General features: G+C 43.2%; 1 protein-coding gene across 1 annotated transcript; it reads left to right on the plus strand.

Moving 5' to 3' along the window:
• Window positions 1–1,639: 1,639 nt before the first annotated feature.
• On the plus strand, window positions 1,640–19,305 carry plcd4a (phospholipase C, delta 4a). The gene is made up of 16 exons (XM_020701380.2): window positions 1,640–1,757; window positions 2,684–2,731; window positions 2,801–2,959; window positions 4,417–4,645; window positions 4,982–5,111; window positions 5,188–5,419; window positions 5,535–5,736; window positions 6,860–7,004; window positions 7,508–7,660; window positions 10,522–10,689; window positions 13,420–13,576; window positions 13,650–13,766; window positions 15,296–15,474; window positions 15,562–15,694; window positions 15,868–16,017; window positions 17,494–19,305. Exons 1-16 carry the CDS (start codon window positions 1,703–1,705, stop codon window positions 17,580–17,582), a joined length of 2,346 nt encoding a protein of 781 aa, XP_020557039.1. The 5' UTR covers window positions 1,640–1,702; the 3' UTR covers window positions 17,583–19,305.
• Window positions 19,306–20,041: the final 736 nt, after the last annotated feature.

Genomic DNA, 20,041 nt, shown 5'->3' on the forward strand with positions numbered 1-20,041 from the left:
TCTGAGTATTCCATCACTACCAGATGTTCACCACTTGAGGGCGCTGCTGTGCCAAACATTGCACAGCGAGGAGAAGACTTCCGTTTAAAGTGACTTTGTACCCTCTGCTCCTGCTATGCCAGAATAAAACCTGCCTTCAGAGGACAGGAGGTGGGTATAGGCTCCAGCAACCTAGTGACCCTAAGGAGGAAGGAGCAGGTATAGAAATGGATGGATGGTCCATGATGTACAAAACAGTACAGAGATTTTGATAAACGGTGACTTTCTCACTAACTGAAAAAACTCCTCCTGTAAGGCCTGGATTTGAATTCTGCTGCTCAGGAGCCGACTTTCTACTGAAGGGGCTGCTGGGTACTGCAGCTCTGCCCTCCTGTTCAGTTCGGGCTCATGAGGGTGAAACCTGAGCGGGGAAGCTGAGCTGAAGCTGTGGATTATTGATGCTGTGAACTTAAGCAACCTGCCCAGCTCTAACAGACCTGATCACCTAATTCATCGCTGTCTTTGTGGGTGTGGCTGCAAACACCCCAGCTTTGAGCTGGGTCAGTAAGGTCAGACATCCCCTCGTAGGGTTTTTGGGAGGGGTGTGATCGCTGGATTGGAGTTGCTGGGCCTTTATTTTGGACTCAGTGCTGCAAAGACTTGGTAATGAGATCTAGTCTCTAAGCAAGGTGGAGCTCCGCCCCTCCATCTGGGATGACGGGTTGGTGGTGATTCTGGGAGCCACAGCATGACAGTTAGCTCAAACAGGAAGTCACTGGGGTGACAACAGGCGTATAGTTGGATCATCAAGACTTAGGACCAACTGGTTTATTCACACAGTCAGTAGAACCACTGCGCTTCGAACCCTGCTGACATTAGGGGAAATGAACCAAACCCGACCTACAGAGATGGACCAGAGCACAGCATAGAGGACGCTTTGAAGTTTATTGTGTCACATTTTCTCATCTGCTTAAACTGACTGCAAACTTCTACCCAGTTGTTGGTAGATGCTCAACCAGTTGAAAAAAATAATCCACTGGGTTATAAGTAGAATTTGGACTGGAGAGCAATCCTCCATCATTACTCAGCAAACACCTGGAGAGGGAGGGGGGAGGGCCCCACAGTCACACCACCAGGACCCAAATCCTCCAACCTAAATAGAAGCATCTGCTTCCCATAGAGCCCAGCGAGGAGCAGTAGCTGTCTTAAATGTGCCCCCTTCACCAATCATCCACGGATGCCAGGCAATGCCTGCTCCGCAGCGCGTCTCGCGGGGGTGGAGTGCAATTTTCAATTAGCAACACCAATTGAAAATTGCCCCAGAACCTGAAAAAAAGAAGACGGTGGTGTGAGGGAACCTTATGTAACAATCAGCAGAGGAAATCGGTGCGATTCGAAGCTGTAACCTGATTCTCCTCTGTAAAAAAAAAAAAGTAGAAGGGGGGTTTGGAGTTCAGAAATCCCACCATGATGGAGTTTTGATGCATATCTTTGGAGACCCAGGCCCCACCCCATTCCTTCAGTCCTCCAAACAGACACTTATAAGGACGTCAGCACCCTGCTGAGTGTCAGAATGCCCTCCTTTAAAGTTTGGTGTTAACCAATCAGCTCAGCTGGTTGGGCAACGGGAGGGGAGGGAGGGAGGGGAGGGAGGGAGAAGTGTCCCGTGGCGTCGGGCTCAGGTGACCTCTCAGTTCACAGAGGCAGCACCGCAGCAGGTCAGATGATCCGCCTCCGCTCTGCAGTCGATGAGCATCTCAGGGTTAATCCTGCAGCAGGTCAGACACACCTTTACCGCTATTCTGGCTTTAAAGGCGTAATTTGATGTTTTGGGAATGTTTTAACCATTTCTTCTTTAAAATCCTTCATATTTTTGGAGAACAAGTTCAGGAAAATGTGAAGGAAACGGTCATTTGAGTCTTTTGTGTGCTTTTATTTTGATATTTCTTGAAAGAGTTGGTAGGATGGAGGAATGGAGGAGGTGCTTCTGATCTAATGCTTTTACCGATTTTGATTGTTTTTTCAAACTGATGTGGCACATAGACATACAGCCCCCCCCCCCCCCCCCCCAAAAAAAAAAAAAAAAGAAAAAGAAAAAAGCAAGCCACATGGATTTGGGAAGATTAGTGGAACCAGAACTAAAAGTGCTGCACGGGACAGAAAGCATTCATGACTAACGGGGAGCTTTCCTGTCCAACAAAGGAGGAGGTTTATCTCAGGATCCAGGGCCAACAGAAACGCTCGACCGGTGATGGTAGTCAACAATGTCTGGGTTTCCTTCCAGTTTCGCTGAGTCGACATTACCTTTAGCATCATCTACCTGAAGAATTTATGCGCTGATCTTTTTTTTTTAGATGTTCCTCTGCAAATAGGTTGGGAGTTGAGTCTCCTCTGACGTTTTCTCTCATTTACCTTTTCAATGTGACTTTTTTACGTATCTAAATAAGAGCAGATTGACAAAAAAAACCAATTTTATTTTGAAAAATTACATGCTGAAGTTGACAGAAGCTGACTTAATGTGTCACTATGGAATAGGCCAGACAAGTCTCTAGATTTTGGTACAATTTTTGGTTCAAACTTAAAAATGAAGACCTCGGGACAACTAAAAGTGGGAGAGTTTACGACGGGTTGCGATCCAAAGCAGAACAGAGTTGTGTAAAAATGACTTTCCAGAGGAAAAAAGGTGTCCTGTTTTGTTTTTCAGATGGCTTTGTGAGCAGACAACTAATGGCCTCTACACCAAGTACACTCCGTAAGTCCAGTCAAGATTGAAAAGCGGATTTTCTTCAAAGTTTACAGTAAAGTCTGTTTACGCTTCCAGGCATCGAGGGAGACGACAACCTTCAGTCCATGCTGGTGGGGGCGATGATGAGGAAAATCAAGTCTCGAACCTGGAAGAAGCAGCGGTACTTCAAGCTGCAGGAGGATTGCATGACCATTTGGTACAAGTCCAAAAAGGCTGGCAACGCCCATTCCACATGTAAGATCGATGTGAAAACAAAAGGGAAGGCTGAGATATGTGCTATCCAGGTCATCGGGAACCTAAAGTTCCTCACCCATCGAACACTAAAGCTGGTTTCCTCTTGCCATAGCATAGAAACAGCACAGAGTTTGTTTGCATACGGCAAGGTTACTTAAGCCCCAAATGGGCTGGTATACACAATACAGGGGCGTAGCAAACAATTTGAGGGGCTCGAGATTTAATTAAAAAAATTAGCTTTTGTTATTTGTAGGGAGCCAGTTTAGCTCGTGCTGGTTTGCGGCGCCTTCCGTCCGTGAAACCAGGGTTCGACTCCGGGCTGCTCCCTGTTCCCTTCTCTACCTCTGCTGGTTCCAAGCCCGGTTTGAGAAGGTTGCATCAGGAAGGGCATCCGGCGTAAAACATTGCCAAATTTACCATGCGACTTGTTCGCTGTGGCGACCCCTGATGGGAGGAGCCGAAAGTGGAAGAAGCTTTTGTTATTTGTGGAATGCTTAAAGAAGCTTGTATTGAAGATTTCTTGATTTTTGTCAATTATAGTACAAATATTGATTCAAAAATATGGAGTCCCCTTAGTCCCCCCTTTGCTCCACCCTTGGATCATACCAGAATTTCCTACCAAAGTGGCTAGAAGATGCTTTATGTTGTCTATGCTGCTTTTTAAGTCGTGACATGGTTAAAGTCAAAGTCAACTTATTTACTCGTGACCATTGTCCAGAAAATGCAATTTTACAGACTTTTGTTGACCACAACCGGGAATTCTGCAACTTTATTGTTCTCTACAAGCAAACATAAAGCTGAGAATTTGGACCATTAAATTTGATTAACCTTTCTGCAAATAATTGGGTCTGTTTGCTATTTTTGTTGCCTGTTTTCCAATTTTGGTTTTGTGAGGCCTCCACCAAGGGAAAAACTGGAACCCAAACTAAATATTGTTGGAAACTGTCACCAACTGCCTCGACTAAGGCTGTTCTGAGAGTAGATGTCATCAGTATGTGACACTTCTTTGAGGGTGACCCAACTATCAGTGGAATCGATCCACCCATCGCTCAGTCCTGGTCAGGGTCACAGGGTTTGCCTATAGAATGTTGAGCAAAAATATCTAGAAAACTAGAATCAAAGTGGCTCTTAAAGGCTGAAAATAATCTACAGCCATTCTTGCTGCAAAGAAGTTACCTTGTAGATTTCATTTGAGTCATTTGTGTTAGGGGTGTCCAATTCCAGTCCTCTAAGGCAAGTTCCTCCCCTTTTTTTGAGATATTTTTGCCCCAGTTACATCTAATTATCTCAACGTGGTGTTTTCCACCATTGAGAAAGGTAAGCCTTTAAAGATTGGACAACCCAGATTGGACAGTTCCTAGAATCCATGTGTGAACAATCCTGAGTGTGACTGTTGTGTCCTTGGTCTTTGTGCATGACTTCTTTGTCATCCTTTGTCACCTTTGCTGTGTGTTCAGTTTCTGTCAGTGAAGTGGAGGCGGTTCGGGAGGGTCACCAGAGCGAGGTCTTGCTCAGCATCGCGAACGAGTTCCCGGCCAACCGATGCTTCACACTGGTGTTCCGTGGTCGCAAAGGGAACTTGGATCTGGTGGCAGAATCTGCTGAGGAAGCACAGTCTTGGATCAGAGGCATAAGGAAGCTGATTGAGAATGTGGAAAATATGGGGGAGAGGGAGAAGTTGGACCAGTATCCTTTCTTCAAGGTTCTGGATGAGTTGGCTTTTGAAGCAAGTGGCTGTGGTCTCTAGTCCTGGTTCTCCGGGGCTACCGCCCTACTTTTTTAAGTGGCTGGTGATTTTAGACTCTGACTGATGGAACATACCTGTTCAAGGTATTCAATAACAGAGGAAGAGATGGCTGGTTGTTCTTCCGGACCAAGATTGGGGACTGCTGCTACTGGGCATGAGCCTTCCTAGACTCTTTACGTCATTGTCATTGATGGTTGAAGTCCAATGAAACTGTAAGGACATCAATGATTGACAATGAACCTTACTAGTCAGCATTCCTCAACTTGGATTCCCAGGTGGATCAGTGACTGGTTCAAGAAGGCAGACAAGGACCGTGATGGTAGGATGAACTTCAAGGAAGTGCGCGACCTGCTAAAGATGATGAACGTGGACATGAACGAGCACCACGCTCTTCGTCTTTTCACAGTGAGAGCCAGTGGTGAATCATGTGCCGTGATTGAAGTGTTGGGCATAGAGTCGCACTGTGTCTCTTCTGTCTCAGTTGGCGGACAAGTCCTGTTCAGGTTCTCTGGAGGATGATGAGTTTGTACTGTTCTACAAGATGCTGACCCAGCGGGAGGATGTGCTCACAGTCTTTCAGGAGTTCTCATCCGACGGCCAGACATTGTCCCATAGAGATCTGGAGGACTTCCTGAGAGAGGAGCAGCTGGAGGGGGACAATGTCCAACAACATGCCATGCACCTTATTGAGCAATACGAACCTTCAGAAACAGGTATGAACACTCACCAATACCAATATTCAGTACCAGTTTTTGGCTTATCTCACTGGTGCAAGTTCACCCACATCTTTAGCTTCTTGTAAGAAGTTTCTGACGTTTTCCTTTTCAGCCAAAATGTTGAACCTCATGACCTTTGATGGTTTTTTGATGTACCTGGGCTCAACCGAGGGCTCCATCTTCAACCCACAACAGAGGGGAATCTACCAGAACATGACCCTGCCGCTGTGCCACTATTTTATATCTTCCTCCCACAACACATACCTGATGGAGGACCAGCTCAGAGGACAGAGCAGTGTGGAGGGGTACATCAGGTAACAACCGTTTCAATCCAGATGTGCTGGGGCTTCAACAACTATCTTTTGGAGCTTTCCAAGTGTGTGCAACTAAACGCAAGTCTTAGTAAAAGTACTTTGTACTTTGACATTTGAACTAGTTCATCATCCACCCTCTGTCATTCGTCATTTTTGACTCATACATCCCAAATACTGGGAAGTTTGGACATCTTTTAAATTTGAAAAAAATTAAAAATTAAAAAACTTCAAAACTACTCATAGGCCAACCCTTTATGTACAGCGGAGAAATCCAGTAAATTAGTTTATAACATAGAACCTGGTCTTTATTGTAAAGTGTTTTGAAGGATTCTGGGCATATAAAGTTTTCGAGCTTTATTCCCAATTTGGTCCCAACGATAAATGGCGTATACTTTTACAGTTATACTTTTTTAACCTTCATTACTTTAGTCACACAAAGATGCTCAAACGTAACCACCAGGAGCAATGTGGGGTTCTGGCCGAAGGACACATTAACACTTTCAAACCGGCAACCTTTCTGATCAAAGGTTGACCATTCCACCAACAACTTAGTACATATATCCACGTTTCCTATCATTTGTATGCAGACGATACTTTACTTTAGTGTACATAAGCATGCACTCCTCGCTGCAGCCTGACTGATAGAAATGAGGAAAATAGACGTGGGCGTCCTACAGGGACTTACATATCGTGTGCACACCCCATGCCTGCAGCATTTGCACACGATCACTAAGGACCCAGTACTCTCCAGAAACTAGTTAAATGGTATGTTCCATTTTCATGGTGTCCCTTAATGTGGCTCCACAAGACACTTGCACAGGTCAATCCTAATAAGGTCTTTCTGGGTTCCCAACTGCGTCAGTATTTGTTGTTGCTTATGGGGTTTGGTTTTGTTTTTTAAATGATGAACAAAAGTTCTTCACTGCTGACATCCCTGCTGATGTTTCTAGATCATAGACATGCTAGTGCAACAACTCCAGTTTGCATTGTTCTGCTCAAATACAACATTGCCCTAAAAAGCAAGTCACCCACCTCTCAGCAATGGTTACAGTTGCACAGAAAGCTGTTGTACTCTTTGGAGGGTTGCTTTTGCGTTGTGTGATGTCGGGTCTTTGTTTTCCAGGGCTCTCAATCGAGGCTGCCGCTGCGTGGAAGTTGACTGTTGGGATGGGCCCAGCGGAGAGCCAATCGTCTATCACGGACACACCTTCACCTCCAAGATCCTCTTTAAGGACGTGGTCACTACAGTGGGGAACTATGCCTTCAAGGTAGCATCACCAGTACTTCCTGTTTGTTGGGGACATGGTTAGACCGGATCTAACAGCCTTTTTGGTGCCGGTGCATCAGATGCATTCGGGTCTACTTTTTAGTCAAAAGTACCAGCAGTTTATGGGCGTGTCTTTAGAACTTCTAAAGCCACAAACTACTATAATGTACCTCCACAATGTTGTGATATGAAGCCGCAACAGCAAATGGCCCATGAATCCTTCATGATTCATTAATGACGGATTAGAACAGGGTAATGGAATGTATCCAGGCGCTGATAAGGTTGACTAGGAGTCGCGGCAGAGCCATCAGCCGGCAGATTCACATGCGCTTGAAACCGTGCATGAGCATCTGTCTGCAACTGAATATTCCGGCATTGTGACCCCACCTGTTGCTCCCTCGGGTTGCTGGGCGCGGGTGCATGGCAGCTGGCATATTCGTTTTCATCAGTATGAGTGCCCCGCAGGGTTCCATTACAAACTCACTTGCTGCTGCCCTCTAAAAGGTATCTGAATATCCAGTCATCCTGTCCATCGAGAACCACTGCAGCGTGGAGCAGCAGAGAGTCATGGCCCGACACCTCAGCCACATCCTGGGGGAGAAGCTGCTCAGGAAGCCTTTGGATGGACACACTTCCACTGAGCTGCCGTCTCCGGAGGTGAGCCTTTCCCACTCAGTTGCACAAGCCTAGGAGGATAGATTGAGCCTACGTCTGGTTTGAATTTGAAAGTCTTTAAACCCCAAATTTTGTTTAAAAAATTGGGCAAATTGGACAAAATAAGCAACCAGTCAGCTTTGGAAACACCAATGAGGTTTTTCTAGAGTTGATCACTTCTTAATGAAAAGGCGTTGCAAAACTAAAGTATTGATGTTATAATGTAAAAATGTACACACACACATTCCCAGGTCCCACAGCAAGTTATTTCCAAAAATTGTTGGAAGAAAAGTGACACAAAGACACCCAATTTATTCTCATCAAGGCATCAAAGGGTTTGGACAGGAACCCAAAAAGAAGGGAAGTGATCTAGAAAAAGAGAACACGGGTCAGACAGAACAAGAACTTTGATTCAATGGAGGAATCTACATTTATAGTAAAGGAGGAAAATGAGTTGGTAAAGCAGAAATACCTCCAGGCATTAACTTCAGGTAGATGGACACAGAAGGGGGCGGAGTCTGCATTTGCATTAAATTTAAGCACGGACTCGTCTGATCAGTCAAGCCAGTCAGTGATAGAAAGTGGTTGATTTTATAATTAATGTGATTTCTGGACTATGAGGCTCTTATTTAAAACAAAACAACAACAAAAAAACAACATTGTTTGGATTCATTCTGGTTGCGTTTACTGATGTTGAACATGTGTTTCCATCGTTGTCTAAATTAAATTAAATTAAATTACATTTTTCCACTATAAGGTGATTTGAGGCCCATTCATTACACACATTAACATGATAACTTTAAATGATACATGTCTTGTTTGATTTGTATTTAATAATTAAATCAAGTCCTTTTATGGTTCATCAAAGTAAAAACGTGCGGGGGGAAAAATATGATTCAAAAAGATCATCTCAACAACAATTATGTTCACACTGACCAGGTAAACCAAGGTCATCATGTTAGAATTCCAGAAATATTTATAAGGCATTTTGAGAAATACAATTTTGTGGTAATACAACAAGTTAAAATCAAAGTTTCAAAGTTTCAAATATAAATAAACTGTAAAGACATTTAAAGAAAGTGCTAATTAGAATATTACCTGGTAACCTGCTTATTTTGCCAGATTCATTGAGCCTTATAACAGTCTCGATAGGAACTAAGATGCAAAACTTACAAAAGCAGGCAAACTGATATTGAAAAAGCCTTATAAAAACAAGTGGGGAAGGTTTTGAGAATGTTCACTTACCAGTAGATGCATTTTGTCCGAATCTACAACTCCAAAACCGAGTGGCCTAGAAATTTCCCAGAAGTCTCTGAGAAAAACTAGTGTGCCTTTATGCTCACTAGATTGGCAAATATAGACCACAATGCATTGTGTTTGAACAATTTTGCAAAGAAAATGTATTTAACTGTATTTCTTAATAAAATATCAACGTTATCCTCTTCAGAACACAGTGGAATCATAAATGGTTGTCTCAAAACGCTCATAACAATGAGATTTTCACTTTGTGAAATCGATGACGTCATATTTGCCGTTTAAAAAACCAAAGTAGTGAGTTTAGTGTCTGAAATGCTTTTAAAATACAGGGCATTACACAGTCCTGAACTATATAGTTTTTTAGTAAATAGGGTTAAGGGTAAGAATTCGGACACTGATAATTTTTTTTTGGCCACACTGCATGCTACAAGACCTGACTGACGCATCACTGCCACCAAGTGGTGGGAGGCTGCATTCAGGTCCTGCAGCCCTTGCGGCCCACAAATTCAGAATAGTTTTTTTTATGCAGCCCACTGGTTGGCGCTCACAGACCAAGATTGGGCCGCGGCCCCATGGTCAAGAATCACTGGTCTAGATTATGCAGTAAACCGGAAAGAGCAGACATTAAAGAGATCCGAAGCACATAAAGTTCACTTGAAATCCTGGCTTGGTTCCTTCTCTGTGGAGTTTGTGCATGTATGGGCTCTCCATATTTCCCCCACAGTCTGCATCATAGGTCATGGGTCTCTAAATTGTCCCTAGGTGTGATAGTGAGTGTAGCCGCTCCCCTGTGTAAGGAGCTTGCTACTCCATAGCCTTGAGAAGACGTCCACGTCTCCTTTGATAGATAATGATCAGCACTAGAGCCTTGGCAGAAATCTGAATGTATCTACTGTCAATCAAAGTATTGTTCACATCCGTCACCATGTTTTTGAATGACTTATCGTGTGAGTTGTGTTAATTCACATAATTAGGATTTAATTGAAACAGTGTAATTGTGAAATTGTGTTTTTCAAGAATTCTAAAATGTGATGGAGACACAGCTCAGGTCACTAAACCTGATCCAGGTAATTAGCATAGAGAAGAAAGCTGAAAAATGGGTAGAAGGTCTCTAGAGGATGAGCATCCCTGATCAAAGTCCATCCCTGCTAACTACGGTCATCTTCTCCACTCACTGAACTTTCCGGATGTTGTTGGTGACTTCATCGACCAATAGACTCAGAAAATACTCCAGTACTTCCTCACCTACATGATATGAAGATAGCTGTACTCAAATGAATCTACTGTCCATGTAAATTATGCAAAATTTAGACCCAGTTTGGAACTGATGTGATCTCCGTGCCCTTCACTGATACCAGTTGGTGGAAGTATAACTACCAGTGTGCATATTAGTCTCTGAGATGGCTTTAAAACCCAACTTGCGATCGCCTAAAGGGCTATTTCCTGAGACCATTGAGTCTGGTTAATGGTCAAACCAGAGTCCACTCACCCTCAGAGCTTTTTTCAGGTCATGTGATCTGTATGGAACACTGGCTTTCAAACCAAGTGTTTCGTCGCCAAAGTTACAAAAAATCATGAACAATGGTTTTATCTCGCCTCTCTGCCAGAACCTGAAGGGGAAGATTCTGGTGAAAGCCAAAAAGATCGGAGGTCTGGAGGACAACATCGGCGCCCTGGTGGAAGACTCCTTGTCCGGGGAAGTCAGTGATGATGACGATGTAGCTGAAATGGAGGAGGAAAACTTGCACCGGGACAGTGTCCATGGCAGGAGGAAGGTGGGTTGGTAGGTCCACAGCTGAATCGAGAAATGTTTGACACAGGGAGGATAACAGTCCAGTTTGGTCCGCTATGACTACTCCACAGGCCATGAAGAACCAGAACTCATGATCAGGACTTTTTTTTAATGCTAGTACTTTATCATGCTATCCAGAAATAATTGCACCCTGAAAGACGGAACATAAATATTTGTTTTTGTTTTGGTCTTAATCAAGACGTTCTTAAGCCAAAAAAATCAAAAACTACATTTAGTCTATTAGTAAGTACTTTTTTAAAGTAATCTTATTCATATTTTCTTACTCTTGGAAAATTGCCCTAGTTTCATTCACCCCTCCCTCCATGTTCCAAACCCTTCTAATTGTTATTGGGGTTATTGGGTTGCTGGAGCCTATACCACCTATTACTTTATTAATAGTTTGTCAATCCCAAGGCAGTTTTTATTTTATTAATCCTAATTGTTTCACTTTTTCCAATTAAAAAAGTCTCCATCTGATTAAAATTCAGTGACAATAAATCGGAAGAAATTCATTGGAAATCTTCTTGTCTGCCAGAAAATTAAAATTAAGGATTGAAACACTGAAAACATCGACTGTGATTAAGCCACCAGCATAAAACGTTGCAGAAGAACCCAGACATACTTTGCCCGTTTCCATCCGGCTCTGCAGGACTTTCCTGCTGTGAAGGCATCCGTAAGCCTTAAGCACCAGACTTGGTGTGAAATTTACTCCCGGGGGAAATCTGGCTCCAGGCATTTTCTTTCACAGCTCTGTTTCGATGTACGAACGACTTGGTGTCATAGAGTCCCAACCAGCCACAAAGCGCAATTTTTAGGTTTTTCTTCATGATACATTTTTAACCAATTGGCACTTGTGTTTTTTTTTAAAAGGACTGTACTCACACGTCCCTACCAACTTCGACTCTCTGATTGGTCAAAGTTCAGCTGTTGGACATTCAAGTAGTTTCAGCTTGTCTTCAATGAAGACCCGGATTGTACGTAGAGCCCCAAAAGGGTCTTGAATATTGTGTAGCGACGCATAGAGATGAGAGTTTTGAACACGAAACGCGGGTTTATGGACATTTTCATAGACTTTTCATTGGCTCAATCGCCCAAATGCCAGTTGGCAAGACGGTGTGAACATAGATTTAGTCCCAACTGCCCTTACAGGTGGATACGTGCTGTTTGCAGAAGAAAAATGGGCAAATCTATTCAGGGCACACAGATGGCTCCGTTTATAATATCAAGTTTCGTGACCGCTCTGAGAATTTGTACCATGCGCAATTTGGGACTCATTGTCTTGCCCAAGTATTGAGCAAGGCAGGGCTGTTTTCTGGAACCTTTCATCTCTGACCATTTCCCAGTGAGAGGTCGACTGCTCTACTTCTGCACCAGTCGCCCAACTGCCTTTGCCCCCCAGGTCCAATCATCCAGCGTGCCAAAATGACAAGAAGAAACTTCACTAAAAGACGGTTTGAAATGCTACCCACGCAAGACAGAACCAAAGTTATCATCTTTTGAGGAATGCACCACTTGATGATGTTGATGTAGGACAAGCTGTCTTTGCAGTCTGAAGCTGCGAGGTTGAGCACGTCAAGGAATCACGTTGGACTGATGTTTATTTATAAGCATTTGAGAAGTGTGAAACTCCACACCGGGACACCAGTCTGCACAGCCTCCTAAGAGGCCAGACCAGCTGCTAGCTGGCCCTGATGTTAGATGTAATCTGTCTGGTAGACAGCTAGCAGTGGCTCTGGTGGAGTAATGGAGAGAGGGTGATGCCCCAGGGCCTGGTTGAAGAGGCCCGATCAGATTTCATGTGGAAGCAGACGGACAAAAGTTCACTTCTATGACGTGAACGGTGGTGAACGCTGCCTCCTTTGCCATCTCCCACCCCTCCGAACGCTCATTCAGCTTGGCGAAGATCACTTACACAGTTCACAAGGGGATCGTCCCCAGGTTTGGACACGGGCCATCCCTCCTGCTGTGACAGGATTCTTTTTCATCACAAGAGTTCACCCTATCGCGTGTTCTGACCTGAATCAGGAGTCAGCTGGTGCCAACGCAGAGCCAAGGATCTAACTAGGTGGCCCCTTAGGTTACCTTTGTTGCTCACGTGAACAATTGGGTGGTTGGCCCAAAAGGCAGGGGATGAGGCTAATGACAGGAATTTAAACAACAAACGATCAGACATGGATGGTTTGAAAACCATCAACTTAAATTGACTGAAATTGACTGAATATACAAACAGAATCAACTGATAAATCAAAAGCTATGGACTAGGACAAAACAGATAAACATTTGACTGGTGAAAACTTACCAAAAAGGCACAAGCAGGACTTAAGCTTAATAAAATCTTTGGCACCAACAAAGTAGATGTGACCATTTTTAGTAAACAACACTTACCCAGGGAGCTCTACAGCTCACCCAAGGAGCCCGTTTCTCCCTAATGTGGCACAATGAAGAGGGCATTTCCAGGAACCATTGCTGACCAGACGGGCATCGTCTTACTCAGGGATGGACAACTCCAGGCCTCGAGGGCCTGTGTGTCTGCATGATTTCCAGATATCCAATCCGTACTAATGACTGATTACCTGGTTTAGGTGTGTCCAGCCAAATTAAACGTACTAGAACAGGGTATGTTGGAATCCATGCAGGAATGCGGCCCTAGAGGCCTGGGGTCACCCATCCCTACTTATCTGTTCAATTTTTTGCTGTATCCTTTCATCCACAGAAATCCAAGCAGTGCCTTTCCAAGGAGCTGTCGGATTGTGTCATCTACTGCAAAAGTTTCCATTTCAGGAGCTTCAAACACTCCCAGATGCACTCCAAGTTCTACGAGGTGGCCTCCTTCACAGAGTCCAAAGCCCGCAAATACCTCAAAGAATCAGGTGGGTTGTTGAAAACCCTCCAACTCGTATTTGCCTCTGAACCTGTGTGTCTGACCTGTGAACTCCTTTTCAGGAGCCGAGTTTGTGCAGCATAACTCACGGCAGCTGACCAGAGTTTATCCCACGGGCTTTCGGACAGACTCCTCCAACTTCAATCCTCAGGAAATGTGGAACGCTGGATGCCAAATTGGTGATTGAGATGCATTGTTGTTTAGCCTTCCTGTTGGATTTAATGGATCATTGGAACTTTAGCTTTCCAATTTCTTTAAGCCATCTCCAAACTTGTAAAAAAAAACTTAATACTTTGAATTTTACCACACATTGTGGCCTATTTATAAGCACCCTATCCATGTCTGTATCCTGTCTGTAAGCAGCAGAACAGAAGCAATATATGCAACTATGGCAGGAAGACTTCACATGGGGTAGAGAATAAATTAATAATGGAGGGTTTGATTACATAAGTCGTTGGTTGCATTGTCTGTAGAAGGCAGTGGTTGAGCACCCGGGTCTTTGTCCTTATCATCCAAATGTCAACGTATGTTCCATTAATGACGGTTTGGTCTTTCGTGATACATGTATGATGTACAGGATTTTCCCCTATTCGCAGGGGTGAGGGACCACAGACACCTGCAAACACGCATAATCTGCAATTACGGAAAACCACACCCGTGGCCAAAGAATGTCCGTTGCCAATCCTTTCTGATCAAAAACCCTTCTGAAACATTTCTGATGAAACATTTATTAAAGAACGTTGGACTACTGCTCAACATAAAGAGTTTTTTTTAATTATTCAGAGCAATAGACTGCACTGTAGCATGCTTTATGATGCACATGAGGAGAGTCTCTCCTAAAACCAGGAGCCCCTTCTTCCTCCTTCATCAGTTAAGTGAGAGAGCTCATCTTCTTCCAGAATTGGCGCGTTTCATCCATCATTCATTCATCTGGTATTTGTTTGCCATTATTTTCCTCAGTGTTTAAGGAATTTTTCTGTCTGTTTCTGAGTCAGCTGATACCATTTCTCTGTGCAGGGACACAAACTTCGGTTATAGCGATTCAGGAACCGGTGGAACTAGCTGTGAAATATTTTTAGCAGCCACCAAGGAAGTTGACAGGGCAGCGTTCTCTTTATCTCCACTCCCCTCCTCCCCCAAAACACCTCCTTCTGACGCCAAAGTGTCATACAGGCATTTTGAGCTGAGTTTTTGTGATAAACTGGAGGAGACGTCACTGGAAAGAAAATCTGCGAACAGTGAAACCGCTAATATTGAAACGTGAATAAGCGTGGAAACAATATGTAATTCATTTGTCCATCAAGGTTTTTGTATATGAAAATATATTTTTAAATAACGCCCCTCTCACCCTCCGCGGGTGGTTTCTCCTCCAAGCTCGGGTCCTCTACCAGAGGCCTGGGAGTTTGAGGGTCCTGCACTATCTTAGCTGTTCCTAGAACTGTTCTTTTCTGGACTGAGAGGTCTGAGGTCTTTCCAGGTATCTGTTGTAGCCACTCCTCCAGCTTGGGGGTTACTGCCCCGAGTGCTCCAATTACCACAGGCACCACTGTCACCTTCACTTTCCATGCTTTCTCCAGTTCTTCTCTGAGTCCCTGCAGGACAGGGGTATCTGGAAAACAAAGCTTGATAGAAAAGTTGAAAAGAAAAGTTCTTGGTGACCAGAATTGGACTGCATCAACATTAAACTCTATCTCCTCTTCTCCAAAAGTTGCTTTGAACTTCCAGACGGCCGGTGAAGGGATGGATCTGAACGACGGGCTCTTTAGTCAGAATGGCTGCTGTGGCTACGTCTTGAAGCCCAGCTTCATGAGACAGACAAGGTCTGGCTTTGACCCCGAGACACCTCAGAAACAAGAGGACTACCAGCCTGTCTTGCTCACCGTCCAGGTAGCTCAAGGAAGGGAGCCCGAGCATTTCATCTTACGCTACTGTCACATATGTTATGTCACACGTCTGTCTGCTGCATTTATGAAGGTGATCAGTGGCCAGCAGCTGCCGAAGGTCAACATCAAAGAGGGTTCTATTGTGGATCCTCTGGTAAGAGTGGAGATCCATGGAGTCCCCATGGACCAGGCCAAGCAGGAGACCAGATACATCGAGAACAATGGTACGAAGAGGTTTGCACACAGTTACGGTTGAAAGACCCATACACTGGAATCTGATGCAGTGTATGTACCCCAACCACCGGCAATTTGAGCTATTCTCTCTGCCAAACACATCAACACCTGTCAAATATTTTTTGTGGTTAATTGCAGCAGCCATTGTTTGATTTTCTTACAGGATTCAACCCTGTGTGGCAAGACTCTCTGCGCTTTACCATCCACACTCCTGAATTGGCCCTGGTGCGCTTTGTGGTTGAAGACTATGATAAGACCTCCAAGAATGACTTTGTGGGGCAGTACACTGTGCCTCTGACTTGCATGCAGCAAGGTAGTACACAACGATGCAGTTGGAGAATGGCATATAGACGAAAACGGTACATTTGTGTAGAATCAGCTGCTTGATCACATGGTCAATGGAAAACTGTGGATGCAGCTACTGAACCTCACAGATGTATATAACAAGGCTGATGGAGAGCAACTCCAGTCTTTCTGGTTCCAGTCTGAGCAGAGGAATACAAACAGTCCAAAGATGGGAGACTCACAGACAGATTTACTCCAAACTCCTGTCATGAACCTCTAAGTTGGCCTTCTCCAGCAGTTCTTACACTCCAGTCCTCCAGTCCTTAAAGACGGTTCCCAAAATCAATCAGAAAGAAGTATGGAGTTGAAATGAGAGGCAGGGGCAAGGACATTCCAGGGGCGATTCCAAAGGGTGATTCAAGGTGTGACTTTAGGGTCGCTTCTAGAAATTATTTCAGGGGTGATTCAAAAGGTGATTCCATTGGTGATTCAATGTGTAATTCCAGAGATGGTTGGAGGGACGACTCTAGAGGTGATTCTGAGGTGGATTCTATAGAAGATTTCATTGTTGACTTCTGAGGTAAATCAAAAGATGATTAGATAAGTGATGCTTGAGGCTATTCTAAGATTGATTCCAGGGATGATTCCAGGGGTGATTCCGAAAGTGATTCAAAAGGTGATTAGATAAGTGATTCCATGGATGATTTCAGCGGTTATTCCAAGGATGATTGGAGGGGGGATTGGATGGGTGATTCTAGGGCAATTTTGGGAAGAATTTAGGGGTGATCCCAGAGGGGGTTCTACTGGGGATTGGAGTGAAGATTCTAGGGGTCATTTCATGGTCAATTATAGGGATGATTTTAGGAGTGATTCCAAATATCTCCATTCACCTCTCGGATTAAGGTCAAAACAAGAATTCCAGGACTAGAAACAACAAGTTGGAGAGCTGCAGAAACACAAGAGCTTTCTTGGGCAGTGAGGTTGATTGCTGAGGTTGACAAAACAGACATGGGGGAGTGATAAAATGCTGACATGACTGAAGGTTGGAGTCTAAAAGTCTGAAAAAAAAGCCAACTCCTTAACACTACAGCCCCACAATCAAAGTTTTGGGTCATAAATAAGTACAAGTTTTATAAAAAATGGTTTTAGCTCCTAATGACTTTTTGGTCCCTATGTGCTCTTTAGACCATTTTTTGTCGAACTTCTAAATACGCATTTAAATCTTACTAAAGATTTTCTTTAGATTGGATTTTTTTTTCACATCTGTTTTCTTTTCTTATTTTATTTTTGTCCTAAACCTTGGATTGACAGTTTAGTGGAATGTGAGGAACCAAAGATTTGGGGATTTGTTCTGGTTTGGACATCTGAAAGGAAGGCATCCTCTCAGTTTGACGGGGCAGCATGCGGCCATTCTCTGTTCAAACCTCCAAGAACCCTAGTCTACTGTAACACTGGAGCAGAGAACGCCCTTTCTGCTGCTCGTGACCTCTGGTGTGTTTTTCAGGTTACCGCCACATCCACCTTCTGTCCAGAGATGGAACTAGCATCCCGCCCTCGTCGCTGTTCGTCCATGTCCGGATCAAAGAGGTCTAGTCCTCCCAAAGTGCAGGAAACAGCAGCCACCAGGCTTCAAAAAGACAACCCAAAACTCTTGGACAAGCATCATGCCAAATGATTCCAGGCTTCAGAGAGAACTGTGGAGAAACTGTTCTGATCTGGGAACTATTCTGTTGATCGGTGTGGCGAGCTGCCGTCATTTCTAGTCTTTCTTCTAGAAGAATGTGCCACCATCTCTTCCAGTCAGGATTAGTAGATTTTTACTTCGTCCTTCAGTACGCCACCATCTTCAGTTTGTCTCTTCCAAATCAAGGTGGCTTTAGCAGAAACTTCTTTTGGTTCTTGACGCAGAAGGGAAGAGGAAATCCAGACCTTTGGTTCATAGAGCACATTTTTTTGCAGGTTTCCTATATATTTTTTCCTCTTCCAAACTGTGAATGACCAGGATGTCAGGTTCTAAGTTTGACTCTGTGCGTTCCAGGCTGTGGCTCTTGGTAGCAGTCATCCTCTCCATTCACCCTTCCTCCAACAGAGCAGTCATTTCTGTGGCAGAACCAGAAGTAAAGCCTTTGCTATCACTGACACTTGCAATTTTAATTTCCTGACGTACAACCACAACCGAAATTTCTTTGACCTTTGACCTCGAGAAAAAGGCCCCAATCTTGAATTTTCCAAACTAAAAAAAAAAACAAAAAAAACTTTAGTACTGTCAAGAAATGTAAACCCCTCCAAGGGATTTTGATCTATCGTTACCTCACATCATTGAAAAGCTACTTAGCAAAATAGTTGGTTTTGACATTTGTAGATTTTTAATGACGTGAATGTGGCGTTCCCGTGTTTTTCTCATAATTAAAACCGAAAAATAGTGAAAATTAAAGACATGAACCATTGGATCAAGCTGAACTAAATTATTTTGACACGAACATATAAGGAATGTGCGCGAGGCTAACAAAAAAGCTCAGTTGCTAAGGAAATCCAAAAATCTAGTTTTGCAGATTCTTCTAAAAATGACATAGAACTGTTTCTCCCCCACATGACAAAAAATCAACCATTCGCGTGTGGGAGGAGCTACGAAGTGTGTCATAAGGGAGCAAATTCGCAGTGAAGCTAAACATAGCCAGCAGATTCGTACTACTTGCTTGACTAATGTCTGTTTAACGCAACATTAGACTGCAGTCATTTCTTACAGTACAGGACCACAGGATTTAGTCAGTCTTCATCAAAATAAATACCCCCCCTCCTCTCCCCTAGCAGGGGAGGGTGACATGTCATTTCCTACCTTATTATTTCTATTCCACTTGAACCTCTCTCATTTTCTTAGCTGTTTTTCTTTCAAATTGTTTTTTTTTAACCCTTGTGCTATCCTAGGCACTTTAACGTTGGGAGTTGGGTCATCTAGACCCACTAGACAGTGCACTGAACCTTTTTTCTTCAATGATTTGTGATCTTCACTGGTGTCCATGGATTACATGAAATCTTTCCACCTTTATCCACCTTTGTCATGGTAGGGAGAACACGTCAATGGAAGGGAGGGGTCATCTAAGATAGCACAAGGGTTACAAAAGGCCTGTTAAAGCTCTACTGTGTCTGTTTTGTAATTTTGTGTAATTGTGTTTTGATATTCTATTTTTGTATACTGTACAGAACAGGGCACTGCAGTGCTTTCCCCCTCTTTTGTCTCTTTTGTATCATGTTGTAAATAGATGTTGTATTTACTCGTTATCAGTAAAGAAATAAAACATGTTCACGTGAAAACCAAGACCTCTTTCCCTTGACTTTGCTCCCATGTGTGATTTATACTTTTGAAACTGTATTACATGCATTTTTTCACTACTCTAAGAAATAAGAATGGTTTAATAGGGTTATATTTTAATTTCAGTCTTTATATCTCATTTGACGCGTTCTACGAGCTGGAACACTTTCACATTTCCTCGATCTGGTTATTATATTTATTTATTTATTGCCATAGCAACAATTAATAGATTGATTTTATGATTGATATTATTGATTTTAAGGTTTTGGGGGAATTATTTGCTCTAAAACCAAAACCAAAAAATATCCTTGTCAATAACAGGATCTGCGTTTGGCTTGAACCTTTTAGCAAATGTGTAAAAAGTGTAGATTTTGCATCGCTTTCTCAAACTGATTGGTCTCCACTTTTTACTTCCTTTTTTAATTTTCTCATTTTATGCACAAGATAAACCATTTTCAGAGCTCAGAGACAGTCTGGAAGAGACAGGATAATTCACGGCCAAGTAAAACTGGATCAAACTACTTTAACTAATTTGCACCCGTCTTTCCCTATTTTCTCTTTTTATTGTGTATTTTTGTTAGAAGAATTAGTCTTCCCAAAAGTCCGATCTTTTTTAGGATTTAACTTACAAAACTTTAAAAAAAAAACGTTAAATTTGATATAGAACCAATAGAGCATCTTTTTTTTCTGCTATGCTCTTATTAAAACTTGATGATTTAAGTAATTGATTGAAAGTTAAATT

The sequence above is a fragment of the Oryzias latipes genome, chromosome 2 (genome assembly GCF_053564925.1).
Source record: "Oryzias latipes strain Hd-rR chromosome 2, Olatipes_Hd-rR_3.1".
NCBI classification, from domain to species: domain Eukaryota; kingdom Metazoa; phylum Chordata; class Actinopteri; order Beloniformes; family Adrianichthyidae; genus Oryzias; species Oryzias latipes.